The 26755-nt window shown below is 38.5% G+C and overlaps 4 protein-coding genes across 7 annotated transcripts; 1 reads left to right on the top strand and 3 right to left on the bottom strand.

The window, feature by feature from the left end:
- Positions 1–1051: 1051 nt before the first annotated feature.
- Positions 1052–5580, bottom strand: tbx6 (T-box transcription factor 6). Its single transcript, XM_042397694.1, has 8 exons — positions 5511–5580; positions 4818–5016; positions 4460–4727; positions 4219–4362; positions 3963–4033; positions 3811–3869; positions 3416–3692; positions 1052–2530 (listed from the first exon to the last, which is right to left on the bottom strand). The coding sequence occupies exons 1-8, from the start codon at positions 5578–5580 to the stop codon at positions 1273–1275; spliced, it is 2346 nt and encodes a 781-aa protein (XP_042253628.1). The 3' UTR covers positions 1052–1272.
- Positions 5581–8962: 3382 nt separating this feature from the next.
- nif3l1 (NIF3 NGG1 interacting factor 3-like 1 (S. cerevisiae)) lies at positions 8963–13536 on the bottom strand. Of its 4 annotated transcripts, none has more exons than XM_042397345.1 (7): positions 13444–13536; positions 11676–12277; positions 11344–11500; positions 10453–10576; positions 9965–10103; positions 9626–9709; positions 8963–9520 (listed from the first exon to the last, which is right to left on the bottom strand). In XM_042397345.1, exons 2-7 carry the CDS (start codon positions 12265–12267, stop codon positions 9336–9338), a joined length of 1281 nt encoding a protein of 426 aa, XP_042253279.1. In that variant the 5' UTR covers positions 12268–12277; positions 13444–13536; the 3' UTR covers positions 8963–9335. The 4 variants fall into 4 exon arrangements, with proteins under 4 accessions (XP_042253279.1, XP_042253278.1, XP_042253277.1 ...); XM_042397344.1 differs by having other exon boundaries at positions 13375–13456; XM_042397343.1 differs by having other exon boundaries at positions 13365–13451.
- Positions 13537–17124: 3588 nt separating this feature from the next.
- On the bottom strand, positions 17125–19294 carry cabp5a (calcium binding protein 5a). Its single transcript, XM_042396961.1, has 7 exons — positions 19227–19294; positions 18720–18769; positions 18299–18329; positions 17981–18124; positions 17669–17778; positions 17384–17531; positions 17125–17200 (listed from the first exon to the last, which is right to left on the bottom strand). Exons 1-7 carry the CDS (start codon positions 19264–19266, stop codon positions 17172–17174), a joined length of 552 nt encoding a protein of 183 aa, XP_042252895.1. The 5' UTR covers positions 19267–19294; the 3' UTR covers positions 17125–17171.
- Positions 19295–19339: 45 nt separating this feature from the next.
- Positions 19340–25577, top strand: LOC121886731 (serine protease 33-like). The gene is made up of 3 exons (XM_042396962.1): positions 19340–19508; positions 25219–25239; positions 25434–25577. The coding sequence occupies exons 1-3, from the start codon at positions 19340–19342 to the stop codon at positions 25568–25570; spliced, it is 327 nt and encodes a 108-aa protein (XP_042252896.1). The 3' UTR covers positions 25571–25577.
- Positions 25578–26755: the final 1178 nt, after the last annotated feature.

Below are 26755 nucleotides of genomic sequence, written 5' to 3'. Positions count from 1 at the left end.
AGCAGAGCTAAAGCTAAATTGTAATCCAAGGTTTTATTAATGCTTATACAACATCGTATAACCTAAAGCAAAGTACTTGTTTAATACAAAAATCCCTCAGTGACCCAGAAAGATAAGTAGACACACAATAAATGCTCTGGAGAGGTTGGTTATATTTTGAGAGGGGTTTAGTTCAAATGTCTTACACCAAAAAGACCAAACAGTGCAGGAAAGGAAATGATTAACTGCTGCCTGCCACCATCATTGTCATCTCTGACCTGATAGACTGAAAGTCCTCTAACACACACAGGCCACTCAAACCTTTGCTATGCAGGCACTGCTAACCAACCAGGCCTGGAAATACTCATTTTTGTTCACAAATTGATCCTTGAAACTGACAGAGGCTGAACTGCTTCTCATTTCGGGGGGGTTAGGATCCTCAAGTGGTCATGCAGACATGAAGGTCCAAAGCGATCAAAACAATCCTTTTAAAAAAAGCTTTTACTTCATCTGGTCTGCTGTCAAAAACAGCATTAGGTAAAAGGGGTAAATGACATGAAAATGAGTCAAAGTATTTTCTTTCATCAAGGAGATGAGAAGAGAAGGGTGATGACAAAAATCACAAGAGAGAAACACAGGAAGATGCAGCTCTCTGTCATAGTTTGACTGTTTTTAGTCCAGATGTTTAAAGGAATAGTTCTGCATTTTAGGAGATTCACTTTCTTGCCGAGAGTTAGATGATGAGAAGATTAATACTACTCTCAGATGTGTAGTAAAGTCACATCTCGTTTGTTTAATCCATACAAACACAGAAGTTGTGATATCTGTGTGTGGGGGTGGTGGTGGTGGTGGTGGTGGTGGTGGTGGGGGGGGGTTACAGAGTTTAATGGGTGCCAGAATTTGGAGCAATATCAGCCAAGAAATAGTCCATACATAGCACATACCTCTCATAAAACTGCAAAAACAGAGGGTCACATTGTTAAACACTCACTTAACAAATGTTAATATTTCAGTTGAAAAGAATTGAATCACAGAAGCTGAAAGATGAGACTTTTTTTTTAATTTTTCACACTGGAATGGATATTTTAAAAGAAAATCTTCCACAACTATTTACAAATACAGATCAATTTCATCAGTCTGTTTCTCTGCTGTATTCCTGGGAAGACGCATACACACACATACACACACACACACTCTGACAGAACAGTGGGCTACTTGATCTAATGCTACTCATTGCTAATACCCCTAAAAGCGCTATCCAAAAAATTTCATCAACATCAACATTGCTTTATTTTAAAACATAGCTCTTGCGCTCATGTCCAGGTAGGCCCCCTGAGGGTGAGCGTGGCCATGCTGGTGTTGCCTGTACAGATGCCTGAGTGGGATGGAGAGGGATGAGTGAGGGTCCTGACAAAGCCGGAGAGGGTAGGATGAAAAGGCAGGGTAGAGAGTTGGGGGAGCAGCGGAGGAGGGAAGACAGGAGGGAAGGGATGGATCGAGCTGAGGGAGAAGGGACGGGTGGTGCAGCATCATCTCTGGCCGATAGGGTGCAGGGGGGTTGAACTGAGGGATGGTGCCTATTTCAACAGAAGGATACGAGGAGGTGGAGGAGGTGGACGAGGCAGCAGGGGCATTAGGCAGGTTTTGAGGGTGGGTTGCTGGTGGCAACGAGGGAGCAGAGGACTGCTGGAAAGAAGAGGAGACAGCCAAGCAAGAGGAGGGTTGGAAAGGAGGGTGAGGAAGGGAGGATGAAGGATGAGTGAAGGAGGAGGGGGGAGGGAAGGCAGCAGCAAGGGCGGGAGCTTGGGCTTGGTGGCTCAGATTTGGGAGGTGTAGGGTGGGGTGGGCAGAGCTGGGAGACACGTTTGGAAATGACAGATTCTGCATGTGCGGTGGGACAGAGTGGAAGGGGAAAGATGTAGAAGCACCGTGAGTGGGCAGAGAACAGGGCAGTGTGGGAGCCGGTGGTTGGTTTTGGTTGGGGAGAGGTTGAGAATGAACTGGAGCGGGATCAGGATTTGCAGGCAGGATGTTTGGATAAATAAATGCTGCCGAACTTTGATCATTGGGTGAATTATTTCCACTAGTGATAGGTTCGCCTTGGGAGAGCAGAGAATGAGCTGACATTTGATCCTGCAGCCCTGACTGACATGAGGAAGAGGGGGGAGGAAAAGAGGTGTCAGTGGGTGTGTGGGGACTGATCATCTCTGGGTTGGGGGGAGGGATGGTGTGATAGGTGTTGGAGGAGGGGGAGGAGGAGGAAAGGAGTGGCTGCGGCGAGGAGGAGTTGGAAGGGGGCGGGGTGGGGAAGGTGAAGGAGGTCTGCTGCAGCGAGGGAGAGGAGGAGGCGGAGGAGAGCGTGGGAGAGGAGGAGAGGGTGGAGGGATAGTCAATGGGAGGGATGGAGGGCTGAGGATCGGATGTATTCGAGGAGTCAGGGAGGGAGGAGAAGGAGGCTGACTGAGGAAGAGATGCTGAGGGGAAGGAGGAGGAGTTGGCCGGAGCAGCAGGGAAGCTGGAGGTGTAAGCAGGGTCACCCATAGTGTCTGATCTGTGAAGGAGAAGAGAAATAATAAATAATTAAACTTAAACGACTAGTTGATGGATTCATTTGTTGGATGAAAAACAACTTTCATGAAAAATGAATCATTCCTATACTAATCTATACTTACATTTTATGGATTAAATGATTCATCATAAAAATAATTGACAGATTCATTGATAAGGACAATAATCTTTAGTTACAGCTCTCGTATAATCCACAACATGCTGGGAATATATAATAATTTCTGTTTTCAATGGAATACAACTGTTTTAGCTGACAGTAGCTTGAGATTTTGGGAAATACACTTCTCTGCTTTCTTGCAATTAGCTTAGCTTAGCATAAAGACTGGAAACAGAGGGGAAACAGCTAGCTTGGCTATGTCTAAAGGTATCAAAATGCATCCACCAGCACCTCTTAAACTCACATTATATCTTGTTTGTTTAACCTGTGCAAGGACTGCCTTGTAAAAATGACAAATTGTGGTTTTACGGGGTGTTACAAGCTAGAACTTTTTATTGGCCAAGCCCTGCTAGCTTAGCTTACCTTCTCCTGGCTATAGCTACATATTTAGTGCACAGACATGAGAGTGGTACTGATCTATTCATCTAACTCTTGGCAAGAAAGAAAGTGCTTTTCCCAAAATGTGAAACTCTCCCTTTAATATTAGGTATGAGTGTAATATGTGCAGTTTTTATGTGCTAATATGCAAGTAATACACATTGTAAAGGTGTTAAATTGACATAAATAATAAAATTGCATGACATAAAATATGTGAGTCACAGTATTTACACTGGTCATGTCTGTATGTATCACTCTGTATATCCACCAAAAAGTAATTTGCAAATGAATTTAGCCTGACAAGATGAAATTCTCCTTTTTCTGCACACCTACCTTTCAATGATACTGTTTGCGACCTCACTTCCCGGTGTGTCCTGCATCCCACTGGTCATGGAGATGCTGACAGGCATCTGGGATGAATGCATGAATGCCTGGCCAAGGACCAGAGGCTGCTCTGGAACAAGCGTGTCCTGGTAGGGGGCGTCCTCTGGTCTATACCCACAGGAGGGGTCAGGCAGTGGTGGCAGAGAGGCCAGGGCGAGGGCCTGGAGGTCTGTGCTGGCCGCGGGCTGCGGCAAAAGCTGAGTGGAGTCACATGGATCACAGTTCACTGAGGGAGACGGATAAAGAAGTGGAGATGTTTTAGGAGAAGAAGAAGTAACAGTAACGTCAAATATATTGTTCAGTCGACTGATTTAAAGTGACATCAGTCTGGTAAACCCACTTACCTATATCCAAAGTTTCTGTCAGGGCAGAGATTTTGCGCTTCTGTCTTGCATCTCTTTGTCTGCAGAGAGAAAAATATGTTAGAAACCTTCCCATGATGTATGCACTGATGTGAAATGTGCGTGTTTCTGTGCTCGTATTTATTGTGAATTACTTTTTGCTATTCATGCCATCCTCTCTGAAGCCTTTAGCAAACGGGTTAGAATTGATCTTCAGCTCTGTGATCTGAAAACAAAGGACAAAAATTTTCAAGTTGGAATCTACTATTTTTCTTCTTCTGTCTTCTCTTATATTTTATCTCTTGCATACAATGTAGAAATGTAGTCTAATCTTGAACTGCACACATTGCAAGTCATTCCATACTGAAAGATTAGTCTATTTCTTAATTTATAAATGTAATATTGTGGTACCTTGTTGTTCTGGTAGGCAGTGACAGTGATAAACTGGGTCTCAGGGAAAACGAAGGAGTGCTGCCCTCCGCCCCACCTAAGCACGTCTCTGGCTTCAATCACATGAACTCTGGGCTGGTAGCGATGCAACGAGTGGAGGATGATCTGCAAATAACATAAATAAAAAGAGGTTGATGCTGAAGTCTACCAGTGGAGGTGATGTACTGTCTCTACGATAGGTCAATCAGTCTGCAGTACTTACATGTCCCTGCGAGTCCAGTGTGTTGTTGGTGAGCTTGGCGTAGTGAAAGGAGATGGTGCGGCTTTGCCAGTGAGCACCAGTGGCAGGGGAATCTGGGTGTATGAACACCCGGTCCGGTAGCCTGGCCTCGGCCCCGCCAACAGCCTGCCAACCACCGCCTTGGAAACGATAGCGTGAGTTGTCCACGGGGATGATGTCCAGGAGAAGGATGTAACGAAGAGTTGGATTCAGGCCCGACAGCTTCAACCTCAACCCAGGAAACATCCGCCTAAGAGGAGGTGAACTGAGAGGTGAGTATGCGAGGATCAAAAGGTCAAAGGTCAGCAGCCATACATATCTATTCACTCTATTCCCTCACCTGCCCTTCTTTGTGATGATCATCTCTGTGCCCACTGAGCTGAACTGTTTCCATAAAGACGCGTTCTCCAGCTCCATCTTCACCTCATCTTTTTGGGTTTTGGCGGCAGGCTCGTTGGGGACAGGGGGAGGGGCCAGAAGCCTCTGGGCCACATCACAGGCGGGAGGGAACAGCGGCATGTGGGAGGGGGGCTCCCGGTCTGTGGGAGCAGAGAAATCCAGAGTAAAACTTAGCATGAATAGCAGATATACAGCAAAAAGTCAGTTCTACAAACAAATGAACCAATCAATGTTCAATCAGTATCAAATTTTAGTATACTTGTGTAAAATTTCAGTGCCTTTTATTTGTTAAATGAATCATACAACCTAAATGAATGACATTTCTGAAGGTGTAAAGTTTTCCAGCCACAACTCTCTAACTCCAAAAGTTTTCTCAGAGCATCGCTAATCTGAGAGCTGCTTATAAATCACCCTTCATGCCCCCTGACTTTGCAAAATGATAGTTTTTAGCTTCTATTACAGATGCACTGAGAGAGAGCTTGAGGAGCAAGAATGAACTAGAGTCCATTTGAAAAGTCCAACATTAATTAAAATCTCGGAAGACTTTTAAAAGCAACAATGTTTAAAAGCATTAAATCCCATGTTTTCTTTCACCGACATACACTCACACACATGCATGCACACACTCTCTTACCTCTGTAGAAGCAGTCTCCGATCCTCTGAGGTCCCAGAGCCAAACTGGGGAACATCTCCACGCTAAGCATCCTGCTTATCTGTGTATGTCTCTGTACTCGTCCTCTTTACCTGCTGCAACACAGTAACATGTCACTCCTTAACTCTTTTTGTCTCTTTCTCTCTGAATATTACTCTCCTGTTGCACTGCAGACTTCTTGCCTCTATATCTCTGCTCCTATCCTTCTGCCGTCTTTAGCTCCAAATGCCCACAGTGGTGATTTGCTCTGTTAAATAGGTGTGTTGAGGGTTCACACATTAAGGCCAAATGGCCCCATTTTCTCACAGCTCTTCATTTGCCTCCCTGTCTCTCCACACTATCCCCTCTCTGCCCTACACGGCCTTCTCAACAAACACAAACAATCATATCAAGAGGTGACAGAAGAAAATCTGGGTTTGTTTCAGTGTCTGGAAGGAACATAGATGTGATTTGTGCTATTTGTGTCAGCAGAAGTGAAATAAATACCTTTACTTATTTGTACTTAAGCATTTTAATTTTATGCTGCTTTATACTTCTACTTCACTACATTTCAGAGGCAAATATTGCACTTTTTACTTCCATACAGTAAGATTTTAAATATAAAACATATGATCAGCTTATAAAATATGACACCTTGCTTTCTAGGAGTTAAACTAACCAACAACCCACCAAAAAAGTGGTTGAAATCTGCTGCACCTCAACCCGCAACAACATCAAAACATTGCTTACACATTAATGCATCAAAAATTGATACTTAAAGTTCACTAATATTTCTGTACTTGTACTTAATTAATAATTTAAATACAGGATACAGTTCAAATTGAGCATTTTTATTGTGTGCCATTGCTACTTTTGCTTGAGTAAAGGAAAAGCAAAGTAAAACTGGTATGCATGCTATTCCACTTTGAATTCTCTTACATAATCATACACATAAATCTAGTAGTTTATTGGCAGGTCCCCTGTGGCTGTTTGACGACTTGATGACATGTTTCTTCCTCTCAGCAGTCTGCCTGTTAGGCTTTCTCAGCAGGGAGTCAGGCCTTGAATGAAGGTGGAAGAGGAAGACAGTTTGGCCGATGGCTGCAATTTGGCCAATATAACAAACACGAGTATCTAGAAGTTTATATCAGAGTTTGAAATAAGACATAATCTCAGTATTACAGTTAAATGTGGGCAATATTTTCTGGAATATTTAGGAGCAGAACTGTTAAATGAATCAATTCATCAAAGATTTCTTCTGTCGTCTGAGAGAGAGTTTGGTGAGCAGATGGATATTTATAGTTTAAGCACAATAAAACACAGAATTCAGACCACACAGACAAACGTCTGTTGGTTGTACCAGACAGTCAGTTGGATACTATGAGCAGTGGACATTCAGATCCTTCACTTCAGTAAAAGTAGCAACAACATAATGTGAGAATACTCCATTACAAGCAGAAGACCTGCATTCAAAATGTCACTTAAGCAAAAGTACATTGTTTGTTTTATTAACAAAATGTACCTTAAGTATCAAAAGTAAAAGTATTCATTATGCAGCAGAAGCACTCATGTTAGTGTTATGTCATTATTTATTATATCAGTGGATTATTGATGAATTGTAGCTGGAGGGAGCTCATTTTAATGACTTAAAGGACGGTTCACAGTTTTTCAAGTCTGTCTTAAAACACTAGTCAGGTTCCCAAATGAACATTGTAACAGGTTTTGCTCACTGTGATCATTCCTCCTGTTCATACTGACCATTAGATCCCCTCCAAATGCACTTACAATGTAAGTGATGGGGACCAAAATCCAGTCACTGTACTGAGCAAAAATGTAATTAAAAGTTTATCTGTAAATTATATGAGGCTTCAGCTGTCTGATTTAATCAAACAAAGTGGATATCTTTTTACAGTTACAGTCTTTTTTAGTAAAAAACAATCCCTCTTTGTGTCTCAATAGACAGTGTTTCCCTGTTGAGCTGTAGTGGAAGGATCATAACAAAAAGAGGGACTTTGGCACTAAAAAGAAACTAACTTTGAAAGATATTGATTTCATTTGAGTAATCTGGGCAAGTGAAGCCTCATATTGGATTCATTGTAAGTGCATTATGAAGGGATCTTATAATGGTCAGTATGAACAGGAGGAATGATGACAGCAAAAAAAAATTGTGGCAATGTTCATTTGGGCACCTGACCATTGTTTTAAGACAGAGTTGAAAAATTGTGAACCGTCCTTTAATGTACTGTCTGGTTAACCTATAGCAATGTATCATTTAATTACAAAACTCTTATTTAGCTTTTAAATAAATGTAGTGGAGTGAAAAGTACAATATTTACAACTGAAATGTAGTAGAGTAGAAGTATATAGTAGTATATAATGGAAATACGTAAGTGAAGTATAATAACTCAAAGTTGTTCTTCTATTAAGTAGGTGTGCTTATTTACAGTCCACCACTAGTTGCAATACAGTTTGAGATGTCTTCAGCTAAAGCAGCTAAATAATTCAAAAGGGAGAGAACAGGACAAATAGCATTGCTCTTCCTCACTACTGTCTCTCAAAAACTTAATTTTGAGGCAGTTCATTTACATATTGTTCTCAATAGGTTCCCCATTCTGCTTCTGCTGCTTAAACTTGAACTTGTTGGCTGCAAAAAAATCCTCATGAGAGATTTTAATATGCAAGAACTGGCAACAATGATATGGTGCTTTTTGGAGGACCATGGGGGCTCTTTTGTAGTGGATTACTGTTAAATCATAGAGCTTTTACTACTTGAATGATCAAACAGGATCAATCACATGGCTTTTACTTTGTGTGGTTAATTTCCTGTGAAGGATCAATACTTAGGAAAGAGAACTCTCAAACTGACAAAAATCTGACAAACAGGACCCAAATCTACCTGCTCGTAGACATTGTAGCCAGTATAATAGTGGCAGCTGGAGTCATTTAGCAGGAGTGAAGTATAAATGTTGTTCTAGTTGTTGTTTTCCTTCTCCATTTGTGTATGTGTGTGTGTGTTATGGCGGGGGATAAAAGCCAGCGGGGACTGAGGGGAAGTGGAGGTGTGAACACCATGCCGAGAGAAAGGTCATTACCTTGATGGGGGCAGCGAGGTGTGTGCAACATCTCTTAATGTTTTTACGAACTGACAGGTGTGTGGCAGGCGCTGCAGCCAGCAAACTCTGTAACAGCCGATAATGAGGATTGTTACTTGTTTTGTTTTTTTTACCATTACTACAGCGGGGGCAGGTACTGACAGTGCATTAGGTATTACCACAGCCCTGCTCTTTGACGTGTATGTGCTAAGTGGTTTGATGTGCACCTATGTTTGCTCACTGAGGTCTAAAGGTCAGAAAACACTTGATTTGCTCTTTGATGAGTAGCGATGATAATTTAATGTTATGATAGCTTATAAGTGCAGATGGTATAAGTGTTATCCATAAATAAATCCACATGCATTCTGATTACTTGCTTTATTTTTGGCTCTCACTGTGCATTTATGGGCCGATTATATTTTGTTTTACCCAACATGCATACAGTCCATTTTTTTGATCAAGCAGGACCCAATTTTATTAAGTCCTTGCCAGAAATACATGATTAATAGTACAGCTTGTATCAAGGAAGCACTTTTCATAACAGCATGAAGCACAGTTTGATGCTGTCAGACCTTTATATAACAGAGCTTGTGCAGACAATCTGTTTCTTTATGCAGTCACAAACACATAATCATTTGAATCACTCTGTAAGAAAAACAGACATTGCTTTTGTAATGTTATTGGAAACCGATCCAATAGACTGTTCTTAGCGAGTGCAACTGCAGCTCAGAGTTGGTCAGACAACCTCCAGAGGGTCTCTGTCAGCCTTCGACACCACCACCGTTACACTGTCGGGAAGACGCACTGCCAGTCTCTCTCTGAACATGGCCAGAAAACCCCGCTCACTGTTGCTATGGTCACTGAGGAGGACGCTGGTTCCCTTCGCCACAGCGTCCAGAACTTCATGGTGGGACATCTCACCTAAACAATGGATATAACAATGACCTCTGCATGCGTAATCAAACAGCAACAAATAAGTGATGACAGGTAAATATGATTGTTTTGTATAAAGACTGAACTTTTTACCTGTGATGTAGAGGTCTGCTCTGATTCCATTCAGTACTGAGGCCCCAGATCCAGCACACACAGCCACAGTGCACACAGAGGACTCTGGCAAATATAAAAATAGTGATTTACTAACACACACACACACACACACACACACACACACATTTACATCTCAGGACCATTTCAACAAATATTTCAACAAGAGTTAAGGGGCATTCAAAGCTCTCTTTGAAAAAACATTTTAACTGATAATGCCAGAATAATAATAATAATATGTAATAATAATAATAACAATAACAATAACAATAATAATAATAATAATAATAGCCTATTGTTTGTGTTTCTGTGCATCTTCACCTTGCGTGTGTCCCACTCCCAGAGCCAAACGGAGGTGACTTAACCCCAAGTGGGACTTCATTTTCTGGATGGCTGTTGCCACAGTTACTGGCTGGTCCAAAACACTGAGTCGTCCTTGACCATGTCCCAGGAGAGGGGGCTGTGGGAAAAGTAAGGTGGAACGTTTAAAAATGTAACTACTATACATAAAACAGGATGTCAGCATATATTTCACTATTACTATCCATGGCTTTATAAAAATGTAAAGGGTAGCTTTTAAAAAGGGACCAATGTAGTTTCACTTCTTTTTTTTCTACTAAACTTTCCACCTTAAAGGAATATGTTTATTGTCCTTCTTGTGTTTCTACAGTAACTTTTAACTATACATGTATAACTACAAATGGTTTTCAGTGAATGAAACCCAAAATAAAATCTAAACAATTTATTTTTTGTTTTATTATTTCATGTGTTTCAGTTCATCTTCTGACAGTGATGTGTTGACGCTGCACCTTTTCTAACTTCAGGATACTGAGGGACTGGCAGGAGGCGCTGTGTCGTAACAGAGTCTGGACACTGGGGGTCAGCGCTGAGTCACAGCAGGTTAAGCTGACATGGATCCCACTGCTGTTGGGTCTGTTACAAGGGCAAATCAAGTATTATACACCAGTGCATCAAGGTCATCGCGGTCATACTTGTGTATTCGCTGCTTAGCATGTTCCAAAACATACCATAACGTACCCTAAACCATTAAGTTCTATCTAATTCAGAGTGTTATAAAAGTCAACTTTAGGACTTGAAACTTGCTTTAAATACATAAATAAATACATAAATACATTAGAGTTTCCAACTTTTAGTGTGTTGGCAAAGATATGTTATCACAGTGGTGTAAAGGAGCAGATAACAGGGACTGTTGTAAAAACCTGCTTTCATGAAACTGGGTCCAAGATTTGAAAGTTGGCAGAAGACAATGAGTAAACATGACATTGTGAAAAATGCAAACCTTGCAGTGGGTCATTTCTTAATCTAGTCATTTCTCTTAAAAGTTTTTGTCAGCTGACCTTTGCACAAGCACTTGCAAACACTAAGGACGAGTGTTCACATCAGTCTAACTGCTATCCGCTGCATAACCACACAAAAATATAAAGTTATGAAAATGATAAACATATAGAAAAGAAGGCAGACTATCTATCGCTGTGATTGTCTCTGCAAGTTGACTTCAAGCTGCACTGAAATTAATGGAAGAAAAAAGAAAATCAATCTAGACTTATTGTATGTTGTCGGTAGTGAGTAGCAGAGTTTACACTTTGTGGTTGGAGGCTGAAATGATCATCAAGCAACATGCTAATTCATACAGAAATCCTTTAAAACATGTTGTTAGTTCATAAAAACATGAACACGACCTGCTGACTGAATGCTGTAGTGTTGTTCCACTGTCACAAGCCTTCAGTTCCTCCATAACACCATTTAATTCTTCGGCACTCCTGACTGTGAACTCCAGTTTGTGACTGTGGGAGGCGCTGCCATGCGTCTGATTCAGCACAGACACCTGACCGCTACCTGAGAGTCAAAGAAAGACAACAGAATTGGAAAAACAACCCTCAGGGGACCAGATGGAGGGCATTTGGTCAGAATAGTCAGCCAGTGGTTTAGTGTCGAGTGTAACTTCATTAAATATGCAAGCGACACACTGTACGTCTATGTGACACATTTTCCATTCAGAATGACCTCTTACCAAGTCCGCCGACTAGCCAGTCGTTTACTCCTCCTTTAACAGTATCCCATGAAGTGTGGGGGGAGAAGACCGCCATCCCGGCCTCCACAGCCCGGATGGCCAATCGCTGCTTCCAGTCTTTCTGAACCAGGCGCTTGATTGGCCGAAAAAGCGGAGGGTGATATGATATTATAAGATCGCAGCTCATGTTCTCTGCTTCCTCCATGACAGCATCTGTGAGGTCATTGGTTAGCAGGATGGTTTTAACAGGTCGAGATTTGCTCGGCTCGACCAGCAGGCCAACGTTGTCCCATGACTCAGCCAGCGACAGAGGAGCCAGCTGCTCCAACACCTGGAGAACTTCCTTTAGCTCCATCAGACCGGGACAAAGAGCAGAATGAGAAAGGCGGCGGGTGGGAAAGAAGTGAACAGGTGGATGTAGAGGGAAGAAGCTGTGACCGTTAGTGGGTGAAGGTTGAGTCAGAGGGATGGACGAAACTGTTGAGGTAGAGGAGCAGAGAGAAGTCTGTGAGATGAAGCTCCTCCTGGTACGAACACGTCTGTAGGTGAGAAATAAAAATGTCCAAGAAAGGTTTCTACATCCAGTCAACATCAGTGGAGACCTGCGTGCACAAAAGAAAAAGAATTACTGAAGAGGACAAGTGTACTGAATAATACATCATCCAGAGGTCATCATTCTACATGAGTGTCAGATTCATGTCTCATTTATGTGCAACTGGTATTGAAACATTAATCAGTTAGTCAGAAATGTAATCACACAAAAATCTGGTAATTGAATCATTAAAGCATAAATATAAGAGCTGCAACGGCAGAAAATTAACTATTTTGATCAATTCACCATTTTGTTTTGTCAGTTTTCAAGCAAAAAAGCTAAACAATTGATGGTTGCAGTCTCTCAAATGGGAGAATTTGCTGTATTTTCTTGTCTTACATTGTGGCTAATTTAACATATGATAATTTAATATAGTAAATTTCGGTTCAGTTATTCACAAAACAAGACATTTAATGACATTGCTGGCCATTTTTCAATGTTTTCTGCTGTTTTATAGACCAAACAACTGATCAATTAATCAAGAAAATAATCTGAAGATTAATCAATAATAAAAATGATCAATTAATCAGTTGTAGCCCTAAAACTTCACAGATTTTAGCTTCTAAAATGTGAGACTTTGTTTTGCTGTTTTGTGTTTTGGTTGGACAAAAGAAGCAATTTGAAGATGTCACATTGGAGTTTTTGGAAATTGTCAAAATGCATTCACAGTTTTTTGTTAGCATTTTACAGATTACACAGTAATAAAAATAATTAAATAAATCTGTAAATTGTGCAACCTGTTCCTTAAAGAAGGAGTGCAGACTATCAATATTTCCAAAAAGCTTTTCATCACTACTCAGACAGAACATTAAAACCAACTGGTGAAAAATTGTCTCCTTTAAACTGATTCAGGTTTGGTGAATTTTCCAAACTGGACGCCCTGAAACCCTGAAAGAAGTTCTGAGCCGTAATTTGAAACCTTATTTATAGTTCAACATGACCTACTAGAGTTGAAGCACTGACTGCAGGCAACACGCAGCTAACAGCAGAGCTAACGTTAGCTGTAGCTAACATTAGCTACACACTAAACCGACACTGCTCCATTTAAAAAACACGTTGTAAACATCATAACAGCTGCATGAGTGAACTTATCATACTTTCGCTTGCCTTGCACTTAAGAGAAAGCTATGTTTCAGAGCACATTTCTCCCGGTGTGACAGAATGAATTGCACTTACTGGAGAACTTGTAAAAAATCCCCTTCCGTCTTCCGTCTCTCAATCCCACGCTTTTGATTGGACAGTTGAAATGTCACTATGGTAACATTATCATTAGCGGAAACACCAGATGTAACTAAAATCTACCTAACATTTAACATTTTAACATTTAACTAACATTTTAAAAGGACTCATTTAAATCTGCAGATTACAAGACTGCTGTAAAAAAAAACAAAAAAAAACAACAACAACAATTAATGCACAAACAAACAACTTTGATTAAAAAATATCTGTATGTACGATAATGAGACTGTTCCCATGGCAAAAGTGATTCCAGGGTTACCATAGAAACCAGTTATTCATCCTCCTCACCCATATTTTTTTACATCAAAAAAGCTGCTCATTTCTAATATTTTGTGGTTTTTACAATAATTTTTTTTTCTTTTCCAGCCAAAAGCTACAAATGTTCTGTGTCATTTTTATTCTTGACTGGATGGAAACATAAAACCCCATTAAAATGCAATTAGTCTCAAGTCTCAACTGAAATATTACATGTTAGTGAAACTGCTAAATATTGGCACGTCTTTATGACACAGTGATATACTTCACCTAACTTGTGATGCATGACATTCTGAGATACAATACTACTTTCTATTTATCTGCAAAACCATGACTGGACAGTATCACAAATAAACAAGATATGCAAAGAAAGAAAACACACTTTCCCAAATGGTTTCAATGTAGTTTGATATAGAGCCCTGATTCTGATCAGGCTCCTCTTTTTTGTGATCTGTAATGACACTAAATTCTTATTCCCATCACTTCCTGTTGCCTATTGACACTTAAATCATGTTTTGCAGGAGCAAATTAATAAACTTTAATTCTCCATTAAGTTAAATTCTTAGATTATGGTTTTTTAAAATTGTAATTGGACTGTTACTAATACATCAAAAATTGCCGTAATCCTTTCAAACAGATGATTAGTCCTTTCATTTACACTTCTGATAACTTAGATGAACATTGTGTCAGTAGTCTCATAATTTAAAAACAAAAACTCGAGCATCCCACAGTGCCAGGACAAAAATCACATGACACAAGTTTTTGTATTAAGCTGAATTAGCAGAAAAAAACATTTTAAATGGGTAGCAAACATTACTGTAGCTGTTGGTGTTACATAACACTGTTCACATGTAATGTTATAAAACAAATACAGAGATTAATGTGAACAGGAAAAGACAAAATGACTTTGATAAGCTGTATTTATTCCTGCAGGGCAGGTGGTTCAACAGAAGATACCCGGTTTTGCATCCACCACTTCTCAGAAGGATTACTGGGACTTGTGGAATAAATAAATGAAATCCGCACACAAAAACAAACAAAAGAAGAAGAAAAAAACAGAGTGGTGGGTTATCAATGGTGGGGGATGATTGCAAAAAAAAGTGTTAAAACCGCATCTCTCATTCTGAGCAAGCTGCTGGGCCGAGTGGCTACCTCGGAATTGAGTCAGAGAGCGACCGAGAGAGAGATTATTCTGGATTAATGCAATAAAGGTCGATGCTGGATGTTGGAGGGATCAGGAAAGGATCAGGGCAAAGGCCAGGCCACAAGCATTACATCATCTGCTTCTTGCTTTAGCTTCATCAACTTCTCTGTACAACACCCCTGAGTTTAAATGTGACCCCTGCCCACCCCAATAACACTTACATTATATATAACATGTGGCAATGAGAGCAAAGAAACAACATCAATGACTCTTTCATCTCTTGTTTTCTGTCTGCCCAGACAAAAGAGCAGTTATTTACAACATATAAAAACAGAAAATGTATCCATTAAACATATTGGCACAGCTATCACCCCTTGTAGCAACAGTTGTATCCAATCTGCGGAGTGCCATTGACAGATGTGCTTTGAGTAATTAGGTCTGTGTGTTCAGAGAGAGAATGGCTTCACTTTTGTTAATTGGTACTATAAGCCCTTGTGCCCCATCTGTCCGTCCGCTTGAAGTTCTGCCCGGTTTGTCATGCAACAACATCTGTCTGGCTGATGTGCCCCAACTGTTAGGACGCACCACCGTGTTCCTTTCCTCATCCTTAAATTCCCTCATCCAAACAGGTATTTAATCTCAGCTGTTTACTGGCTCTGGATCAGCTCGACACAGTGTTGGAGATGAAGACAAATTTCAGGGTGGGAAGAGAAATTCTGGTGCAAATTTGACATAAACTTGTTTTTTCAATTGTTGTGTTGACTAGAAAAACTTGCAGAAGCTGCTTTTCCAGATCTGGAAATGAACAACCAGGACTAACTGATTATTTTGATTGTTTCTGGTCACGTATTTTTTATAAGCTGCTAATTTTCTTAAAATCCTCCTGACATTTTACACCTTGTACAGAGAAGTTCAAAATTTCAACAAACAGCTCAGACCATGCTCTCTAAAAGGCAGATTTCTGGGACAAGCACATCTTTTTACCCCCCCCCCCCCCCCCCCCCTTTTTTTTTTTTTACATTTAATACGTAGAAATCTGTTAAGCATGAGTTGTGATGTCAGAATTTTGACATGATGTTTTATCAAATCATTGGTCCTTTTTTTGGTCACACAATCTCTTTATCCTGATGTAACCTTCGAAAAGCCAGGGCAGAGAAGTTACTCAATCATCGACATTTATACTCACGATGCAGCAGAATGTTTCGGGTTCATAAATCCCTTCTTTGAGAGATGAAATGCATAGGTCATTGCGTTGAGTTATTATACAACAGTCAAGTTGTGTATTATTATGCCAGTTGGTTTATTAGGGAAGTCATGCTGAAAATGTCTTCCACATTTGAAAAGAGAAATGCATTTTACTTGGATAAGTTTACCTCTTTAAGCAGAAAGACTTCTGGTTTGAATTAAAATGTGCTGCTGCAGATTTTGTATCATAAGTAAATTGTTAAGTCGTTTTACTTTCTGTTGAATTTGCCAAATTACAAAGCAGCCTCATAGTCTTACATCTCATATGTGACAAAGCCAAAAGTCCAATTCACGCTGACCAATTTTTGAATGATAAACAGTGTCCTTGGTTTCTTCTCAGGTGTCACACATGACATCTGGCATTTATTAAAACAAACTCCTGTGCCAACACATATTTATATATTTTTTATTTTGCTCTTTGCCAAAGATAGGCGGTTACCAGGATTTAACATGTTGAATTTCATCCATAAATGAATGATGCGATCCAGTGAATAACATATTACAGCAAATCCAGGCTAAATACTGTATATGCGCTGTACATGTGCACAGTCACTGTTTTAGGAAATGCTTCATAGCTCTACATCCAATTTTGCATTTGTGATAAGAATGATACAATACTGTCAGATTAATTCAACTAGGAATAAATATATTCCATTAGCAATTCATACATCTCAAAAACAAAACAATCCCAAATGACTTCCTGTATATACATTACACACGAATCATCAAACAAAACAATATAATTCCAGTTGTTTACAAACCTTTTTCTTACATCAAAAATTATAAGATTTTTAATCTTTGCATAGCAGTAAAATTCTCTTTGAGAATGACTTTATATTGCTTGACTCTTCTTTGCAGCACTTTATTTTAATCTTTTTTTAAAATATTACATGTATATGCTAAATATATACAAGTGAATCTGTTGAAAGGGCTTTTGAGGAAGACCGCATTAATATTATTGCATGTCTGTTGGGGTGAAAAGGTACTTTCTCCATCAAACTTCTCCTGGACCGCTGGACCGTCATTGATGAGACATCATTCTGACAAATTCTGCAGAGCAGAAAAAAGAGTTGAATCAGTTAACTGTGCAGTGTGAAAAGTATGAACAACATCATTGTAATCATAGTTGTTCTAAACTTGATGAATATCACAATAAGTGATACATAAACTCTATAAATTAGACAATTTCACCTGCAGCACTTTATGTCACTGTAGCTGAAAGACAATTTGTACCTTCGAAGTCTACTGTGCCATCACCGTTGTCATCTGCTTCTTTCACGATGGTGTCTATTTCTCTTCGGCTCATGTGCTCTCCCATTAACTTGGTCATGGCTGAACGCAGCTCCTCTGTTGTGATTTCTCCATCTCCATCCATGTCGAACTAACCAGAGAAATAAAAATCAACAAGTTGTTTATCTTTATAGTGAGTGGGGGACTAGTCAGTAAAATCTGACATTGACTGGAAAGCTGCTTCATTTTCTTCAAAAAGATCCTAGTTTCTGAATGTTTGACTCTCACCTCTTTAAAGGCATCTTTGAGCTCCTTCACGCCAATCATCCCAGCTGTTTCTGCCAGAAGCTTCGGGGCCATCAGTTCCACAAAGTCCTCAAAGTCGACTCTGCCACCAACTGGAAGGAAAAATGAGAAGAAAAGACACAGAAAATGAGAAACATCCATCATTCTTTGTTAGTGCTCACTCTGTATCATCTGCCTGTGTATCCCAGTTTCATGTTTGTGGGATTTCAGGGTTTCATTAATTCCATTCTGTGTTAGAATAAAAAAAATCAACAACAACACTCTTTTTATATATTTTGTTAAGTGAGGACTCACGGTTCATGTTGATGTTTTGGCTCAGCTCAATCAGCTCCATCTCAGTGGGCATGTAACCCATTGTCCTCATCAGGTTCCCCAGATCCTTACAGCTGATCAGCCCATCCTTGTCTTTGTCGAACTCATTGAAGGCATCACGTAGCTCTGCAGAAGTGTACAGCAGACCACACAGTCAGGTGCTACAGTCAGTATAAAGGTTGTGTGGCAAAATGCAAAATATAAAGATTCGGATTAAAAATGAAACATTAGTGCTGAATGGACAAGTGCATAAAATGGACGAAGTGTAAGATTGTTTAGGTAGGTAAGCAATTAACTTACCGTCAATCTCATCATCCGCCAGTTCTCTTGACTGCACAAAAGAGAAAAAAACTATTTGTCAGCTCCAGTGTAGTATGGAAATTCATAATACACATTGTGCCCTGTAATACAATGCTATCATAAAAAAACAGCAGCTGGAAAAAACATGAAAAACATAAAGTAGTGCTTTTCATATAATATAAAATATAAAAAATCGCCACCAACTCATCTATCAATCAAGTAAAAAATGTAATAGTAAAATTACAATAGTAAACTGGAGGCACAGAGAGAGATTTGTCTACAGTGCATCATTCACTCTGTGGTGTATCTCATTTTATTCTGCTACCTGCGGGGTTATAATCCAATCAGCCCTTCATATCTGTTTGCAAACATCAACACAAACCCATCAAAAATGAGAAAAGGCCACCAAAGCTGTACTTACGATGTTTTTCCCTCCCCGCAAGAAAATGCACGCTGCCCCAAAACTCATTTCTGTAAGAGGAAATAACAGAGTTTGGTATTAAGAATTCATCAGTTTTATCATTTCCAACACACCATACAGAGCTGGGCGGTGTTTGTCAGAGCCAGAAAATTGGGATTATGACAGATTGAGTCGTCTGTGTTCCCTCTGAGGGGTTGAACACTATGTCCAGTGTGTGTGTGTGTTGATTTTCTGACATTATGAAAACATTTCTCAAAATTGTAGAAGCATTCAGGAGAAAATTGACACTATGATACTTATAAGAAGCACAGTTAGAAATACAAACTAGTTCAATTACATTAAACAACTGTAAGTCTAAAACATTTTTTTTTCCAAAAAGACTCTTTTCTCCACTAATTTAAACTGATCAGCGATCTGCAAAATACAGAACACGTAATTCACATAATTTTCTTATGTGAATTATCTAAATTAAGAATTGTAAAAGCACAAAGTGGGGTTTGCTCTCACCTTCGTTTGGTGATTTCTGGTCATCAACCAATAGCATCATACACGACCTCTGAAGCAGAGACGTGCTGACCTTGCAGTGCAAAAAGCTCTTCTTCCCTCTGTTTCTCCTCTCTATGAGTTTTGTCCCTCCTCAGTCTGGACAGCAGCGTGCAACTCAGCGTGTGGCGACCCTGTGTGCCCAGCCGGGCGGGATGCTCAGAGGTTGTATGAGGGGAGGAGCGGCTGCATCCAGGGTTGTTTGCTTGCGGGGAGGAGTCAGTGGTGTGACTGGAGGACAGCAGGGTGAGTGTTGACATCATATTGTAAATTATACTGCCATCTGAACCTGACAGAAATAGGATGCTATTGGTTTACAGGTTGCGGGGTAGAATTGCTTGTTTAAAGTTTCTGTTCTTTTGTTTATTGTGAATTAACTACTTGTCCTGTTGACTGCAGAAAGTCCAGCCCTTTAATTACAGTATAAAAAGCTGTACACCTGCAACTTCAACAATTTTCTTCATCAATTAATCTGTCAAAAATCCATCACATTCTTAGAAACTTAGATGACTGCTTCAAATAGATTTTTTGACCGACTTACAATTGAAAAACCCAAAGAAATTTGAGTTGCATTGATATAAAAACAGGGAAAAGAAGCAAAATCTGTACATTTGAGAAGCTGGAACCTTTTGCTTAACGGATTCCTTGAATAACTAATTATTAAAATAGATGACAGTTACTTTTCTGTCCCTCAGCTCTTTGTTTTAGCACTAAAAAGCACAACATCTTACAGAATGAGTGTCATTAATCAGTATTTTTAAAATCCAGTTGAATATGTCCACCAGGTTTTTACACCAAGTCAATATTGTGTTGCATTTTGTCATGTCTCTGCTTCCCCCGATCTTTTCTCACTTTCTGCATCACCTGACAACTATCTAATAAATGCAAAAATGCCCCAAAGTTATCTAATAACATGACCAACCATAATAGTATGACATGTTTTACTTTCACAATTCCTCAAATGTCAGATATTCTACTTCAGAAGTACAGTTTCCTAATGATGATAAAAGGTTCCAGCACAGTTAATATATAGTCTTATGTCTTTATAGTCATGATAAAAATTCCACTTAATGTATCTTTTTGTAGAGGAACATGTGCAGCAGAAATGCAAACATGTCTTTGGACAAATACCCATAAAACAGATGTGTTTCTTGCATCAGCTGTTATTTCTGTTAACAGTTGTATCTTGTTAAATGTTTCTGGATCAGGACACTTATTAATTCTTATAGGGACGACTGAATGACACCTACTGGGAAAAGCAAGAGTGTGCTTATGCAAATTATTAACGTTAAATTAATATTGACAATTAAAATTGAGCACTCCAAATAGCAAAACAGATGAAAGTGACACTACAAAAGTGTCCTTTGCTTTGGCCCCTATTGTTTTCAAAGACATGGCAATAAAACAGATTTTTGATGTATTAAAAAGTCACAGGCCGATTACAGCTAATATCCCAGTGTGTGATAATCTGCATGAGTATTGGTTACATTTTCGTGAAAAAAAAGGATTATATCTTCTATGCAATGACCTGCTGACAATGTCCAGGATTATGTCCTCTGTTGGGTCAATCTATACTTCCTGAAACAAGGATGTAAATGTTGAGTCTGAATTAACTGGCTGAGCTGAAACACTTCAGCGCCCGGGTCTTGATGGTATGGTGTGTATCATCTGCTCTGACCTTTTCCCCTCTGCCTGCTTCCCTGTTATGTAAATTCATCAAAAATCTGTTTGCATAAGAAGCATAATCCGCTGGGCTATGCAATGTGAACTAGTAACAATTTTATTATCTTTTTTTTCTCCTCCCTTTTGTAAAAGGCTTAAGATTCTGCTTGTCCTTTCTTCATCAACTTCAACATTAACTGAGGATGATGCAGAAAGTTGCAGAAGAAAGGTGTTCGATGTTGTGCCATTCTATCGGTTATGTGTGTGTGTGTGTGTGGTGTGTCCGCTAAAAGTGCACACCATAGAGATTACACTGAGTGGATTATGAGAGCAAAGGCTGGGCCAAACAAGACATATGTGTGATTGTGATGACACGTATGTGTGTGTGCCATCAAACCAACCTCACATAAAGACATAAAACAACTTTAAAATACTTTTACATTAAAGGCATGTTACAAAATAAGTACACTAGGGCTGCAACTAATGATTATTATTATTGATTATTCTGCAGATTATTTTTCATTTGCTCTATAAAATGGCAAAAAAAAGGACAAAATATCCATAAAAATTTCCCATAATGCAAGACGATGTCTTCAAATGTCTTCTTTTGTCCGACCAACAGACCACAACCCAAATATATTCTATTTACACTGCTGTAAAACAGCCGCAAATCCTCACATTAAAGAAGCTGCAACCAGAGTTTTTGCTTGAAAAATAACTGAAAATAGTTACTGATTAATTGTATATTGTATTGTATATTATATGCTGGTCATCTATGGCAAGTAATAAGTCGGATAAGTCCTCGGTTATTTCTTTGTTTGGTTTCCAAATATACAATTTTAAAGATAAAGCAAATCTCTATGTAGATAAACATTGGTAAATCGAAATCACTGCAATTTGCAAAATAGCTGATAGTGCTGTTAGATCATGAATATATATTTTACAAAAAAGGCAGGTTTGTTTTTATTTTTTGAGGCATCATGAAATAGTCAACAGGAATCTATGGCATATTTATTTCTGAGCAAGGATTACATGATAATCTGTCATCCCAAACATTGTTAAAACAGATGCGTTCCTGTCTTGTTTGTATTTGTCGAGATATTTTCCATCACTATCGTCTCTAGTGTCACTTTGTCAAGTTGAACTGGTTGTGTGTTTTATTGTCAGACGGTGAATCATCGTAGAAATCATTTCCTATGATGACGTCATTGAGAACAGTTTACTTTCTAATAATTTGGAGAAATTTTCTTTTTCATTCAAGAAATTCTTGTCTTGCTCACTTTCATACAGAAGAATACAGAACAGACCCCAGCCCTCTATTTGAATAAAGTTTACACTAAACATTACAAGCCACCCCAACCTGTCACAGATTGACAATTATATTTCAGTTACATGGACTGCATCAGTATCAGACAATCATGATTTACTCCTGTATGTATATTTTTATTTAACCTTAATTTAACCGGTTTAGATTAAATATCTCCTTTTCAAGCATGTCTTGGCTAAGATATTGAAAGACAAATCATGAAAACACCTTTCCTTTAAAATCTTTTTCACAGTGATATCCAAATTAGATTCAGTTATAGAATAGAATAGAATAGAATAGAATAGAATAGAATAGAATAGAATAGAATAGAATAGAATGCCTTCATTGTCATGGCACAGCTGTACAACGTAAAAAAATATATATATAAAAACAAAACACAAGCAGCAGAATCTTCAGCAGATCAACACACACATATGCACTGCATATTTAAGACTACACACATAAATAACTATAAAAAAACAAGTATGAATATATTTTAAAAATGTGGATTGATAAAATTGTCTATATATTGCATTTAGTTCCAGAAATATGGACAGAGTTCAGCTCAGTAGTATATTCTATTGTTGTACCCAGTCCGAGAGATATTAGACAGTCCTTCACTGAGTTATTCAACAGAGTTCAGTTCTTTGATGGCAAAAACAGGTAAACATTTTTTAGAAGTCTGGAATTGTGGGTCTTGGTAGACCTGTAGCCCCCTCCAGAGGGCAGCAGAGTGAAAAGGTGGTCTTCTGGGTGAGATGAGTCCTTGACGATGCTTGTGGCCCAATGTAGACATCAGGTTCTGGATATGTCCTCAAGTGAAGGTAGCTGAGTGCTGGTGATTTCTGTGCTGATTTGATGACTCTCTGAAGAGTTTTTTTGTCAGACACAGTGCAGCTGTGCAAGATGCTATAAGTTAGTATGCTTTCAACAGAGCAGTGATAGAAGGACAGGTTAGCTCTCCTCAGTGTCCTTGGGAAGTAGATCTGTTTCTGTGTCTTCTTCACCAGAGAGGTTGTGTTTATAGTCTATGTGAGGTCGTGGGAGATGTGTGTGCCTCGGAATTTGAAGCTAGTCACTCTTTCCACTTTGTCTCCTCTGATGTGTGAGGGGGCAGGTTCCTTTTTCTGTTTCCTGAAGCTGATGATCAGTTCCTTTGTTTCAGAGGTGTTGAGTATCAGGTCGTTGATAGGTTTGTTTGTTTTTTTATTGGTGATACTGTTGACAAGACATAGTGGAAAGGAAAAAACAACAACAAATCAAGCAAATAAACAAACAAACAAAAATAATGACAAACAACAGCAATGACAACATCATATTACAATGAAAAAGATATTAAATGTAGAAAGCAACTAAGCAATATGGATTGATTGTGGGAAAGGGGAAGGGGGGGTGAGTGAATGAAAGTGAGAAAAGAAGAGAGAGACAGGAAGGGGAGAAAGAAAAAGTGAGAGCGTCAATAATTATTATAATAATAATGATAATAATAACAATACAATAATATAATGTAATAATGATAATAGTCTTGTTTGATAGTATGCTGTGGCGGCGGTAGCGGTAGAGGCAGCCACAATAACAGCAAAATGGGTTAAATAATTAGCTATTTATATTAATTTATTTCAATTTATATCTATTTGAGTGTATATCAATTAAATTAATTTAATATGGCTATGGGGGGTGGAGCCAAACACACAGAGCCCAAGGAGGGGAGGTCGTTGATAGGTTGATAGGCCTTATAGGCCATGGATGTATAAAGAGAACTACATTCTTTACAGTTCGCTTTATACATCCATGCTATAAGCAGACTCATCGTTCAACTCATTTGTTCAGCAGAAAGATGATTATCAGTGGTGAAGAGTAAATGTATTTATTTTATTTATATAACTGTACTTATAAATACAATTTGGAGGTACTTGTACTTTACTTAATGATTTCCCATTTTATACCACTTTATACTTGAGCTCTTCTATATTTAAGATGTCAAAATGATACATTTCTTTATCTGACAGTTTCGGTGACTTCTTATTTTGCAGATGCAGTTTTTATATACAAAGGATATGATCATTTACCAAATATGATGCTTTAATATAGACTAATCTACCCAACAGAATATAAATCAGTTAAAATATCTCACATGGGGACATTTTTCTCCTTGAGTGTTTTAAATTTTATTCAAGTCAAGCATCAAAGTGAAAATGACAAACCCTGAAACAAAGAACATGGATAGATAGTGATAAGTTGTTCACTGCCAAATTGTATTCTACTAAAAATGTGGCCATAGCTGTTTATTTTCATTCAACACTGAGGCTACTGCTGAGTTTAAAGATTCCCTCCAGACATGTTTTAAGATGTATATAAAACACTCTACTTTGAATAATCATTTGTGTCTAATTTAGATTTATCCACAAAAAAAAGTGTTATTACCATGTTTAAATCCTTAAAATGACATCTACATCTTCTCCCTCATTAAAAATCCCAGAATCTATGAATATGTAAATATATTTCATCTCAAAAGTTTAACTGCTGGACATCAGATGTCTCCTACTTCACTGTAAAGTCCATTTTCAGTGTTTGTGCACTGGAGGCTTCAAGTTTTCACGTCACTCTTGTATAAGTTGAATATTGGTTTAGGATTGGCTTCCAAACCATTTGTGATGTCACAAATCATGCTCGTAGGCCCGCAACTTAAAATTGTTTTTCAACAAGCACAGAGAAAATTTCCACCTTCAGCAGATGAATTTGAAAACAGCCTTTTAGTCTCACACTCTGCACATACATCATTCTGCACAGTGAAGCTCAAACATCCAACTGAAGGAACAAGCAGAAAAACATATTTTTGAGTGGAGGAGGACTTTTTTTTTATTAAGGTGGCACACTTACTCTCTGTGTAAAAGAACACAAGCTGAACATAGTGTGTTTTTGTTTGGTATTTGCTTGGAAATGTTCCACTCAGATTAATACGACCCATTTGTGTTGTCTTTTTCCCAGAATCACATGCTCAGCTTGATGGTAAGTTTCCACTTCAGACTCTACATTTCATCTGTATTTCACTGAAGTTTTCTATGTGCAACTGTTAATGAGTAATGAGATTTATTAGCCTTAAAACAATTTTGATCTGCTGTTTCAGTGACAAAGTGTTTTTACTTTTTGGAATGTGTTTTGTGTGTTCTTCTGAAGTCTGGCCTTACTGATCTCTTTTCCAGTATGTGGCATTGCTCCACTGAACGCCAGGATAGTTGGAGGTGAAGATGCTCCAGCTGGAAGTTGGCCCTGGCAGGCTAGTCTGCAGAGATTTGGCAGCAACGGACTAACTCTGCACATACATCATTCTGCACAGTGAAGCTCAAACATCCAACTGTAGGAAGAATAAACAAAACACATTTTTGAGTGCAGGGGGATGTTTTTTTTTTTTTTCTCTCCACTTTATTGAGTACATGAATGAACATGAGGCACATTCTTGGGAATAAATGCCAGCTGGGTTCACAAACAACACATAAGAAATAGAAAATTTTAAAATAATAATAATAAAGAATGAAAATATTGAATAAACAAAAATACATAAAATAGATATGACAGCAGAATATAGTTAAATAAAGTCATTAAAAACAATACACTCATTAACTGTTTTTACAGCCTTCTTATCAGTGCAAGATGGTCTGTAAGTTCTGCTCACATTCTTTATGAAAACTGAGAAGAGAGTTTTTTTTGTTGTCAAAATTACACATATGACTATGAAACTTAGCTTAGATAATTATAAGGTTAATGATGTATGCTTGTTTCTCATTCTGTCTTTTGTAACTTATTTTTATTTTGTTCCCATCTCTTTATTTATAGAAACCATCACTTACAGCATGTGACATTAAGACGATAACAGAAAACAATTAGGCATCATAATGAAATAAAAATAACATAACAGGAATGACTTCACTTTCAGTTGGTTGATACTTTCAACATGCAGGACATAGGGTAAAAGTAATAATAGTAGAATTAAATTTAAAAATACATATATAAAAAATAACAGAAAAGGTAGGCAATAAAAATCAGATTTCTTTGAAAAAAAAACTTGGAGCATACTAACTGCATGTGCACATTTCTTACTGTTTATAAGTTGGATAGACTCAAAATACTTTCTAAATTTAATCATGAAAGGTTCAAACAATGGGTGAGACCTCAACTTGGATTTATGGATGTGAAATTTCCCTAGTAAAGTTAATAAATTGACAGTCCATTGAACTTTCTGGTTTTGTTTTCATTTTTACAAAAATCACATTAATTATTGATATCCACAAACCTTCTCACCCACCCACACAAGCACACACACCTACCCTAAATCTAAGCCAAACATCATGCCCTCTTTTTTTTTCGCTGATAGTTTTTTCTGTTTTGTTTCGGTTTGTTTGAGTCTAGTTCTCCCTCTTCACTTGTGCTGTGTCATATGTTTTTGTTTGTTTGTTTGTTTTTGTTGGTTTGCATGTTTGTCACTTGTATTGCATCGTAAACAAATAAAATAATTAATTGCACAATT

This window comes from Thunnus maccoyii, chromosome 20 (assembly GCF_910596095.1).
Source record: "Thunnus maccoyii chromosome 20, fThuMac1.1, whole genome shotgun sequence".
Classification (NCBI taxonomy): Eukaryota; Metazoa; Chordata; class Actinopteri; order Scombriformes; family Scombridae; genus Thunnus; species Thunnus maccoyii.
The sequence above is the reverse complement of the archived record's forward strand: the minus strand, read 5'-3'. Positions and strand labels throughout refer to the sequence as shown.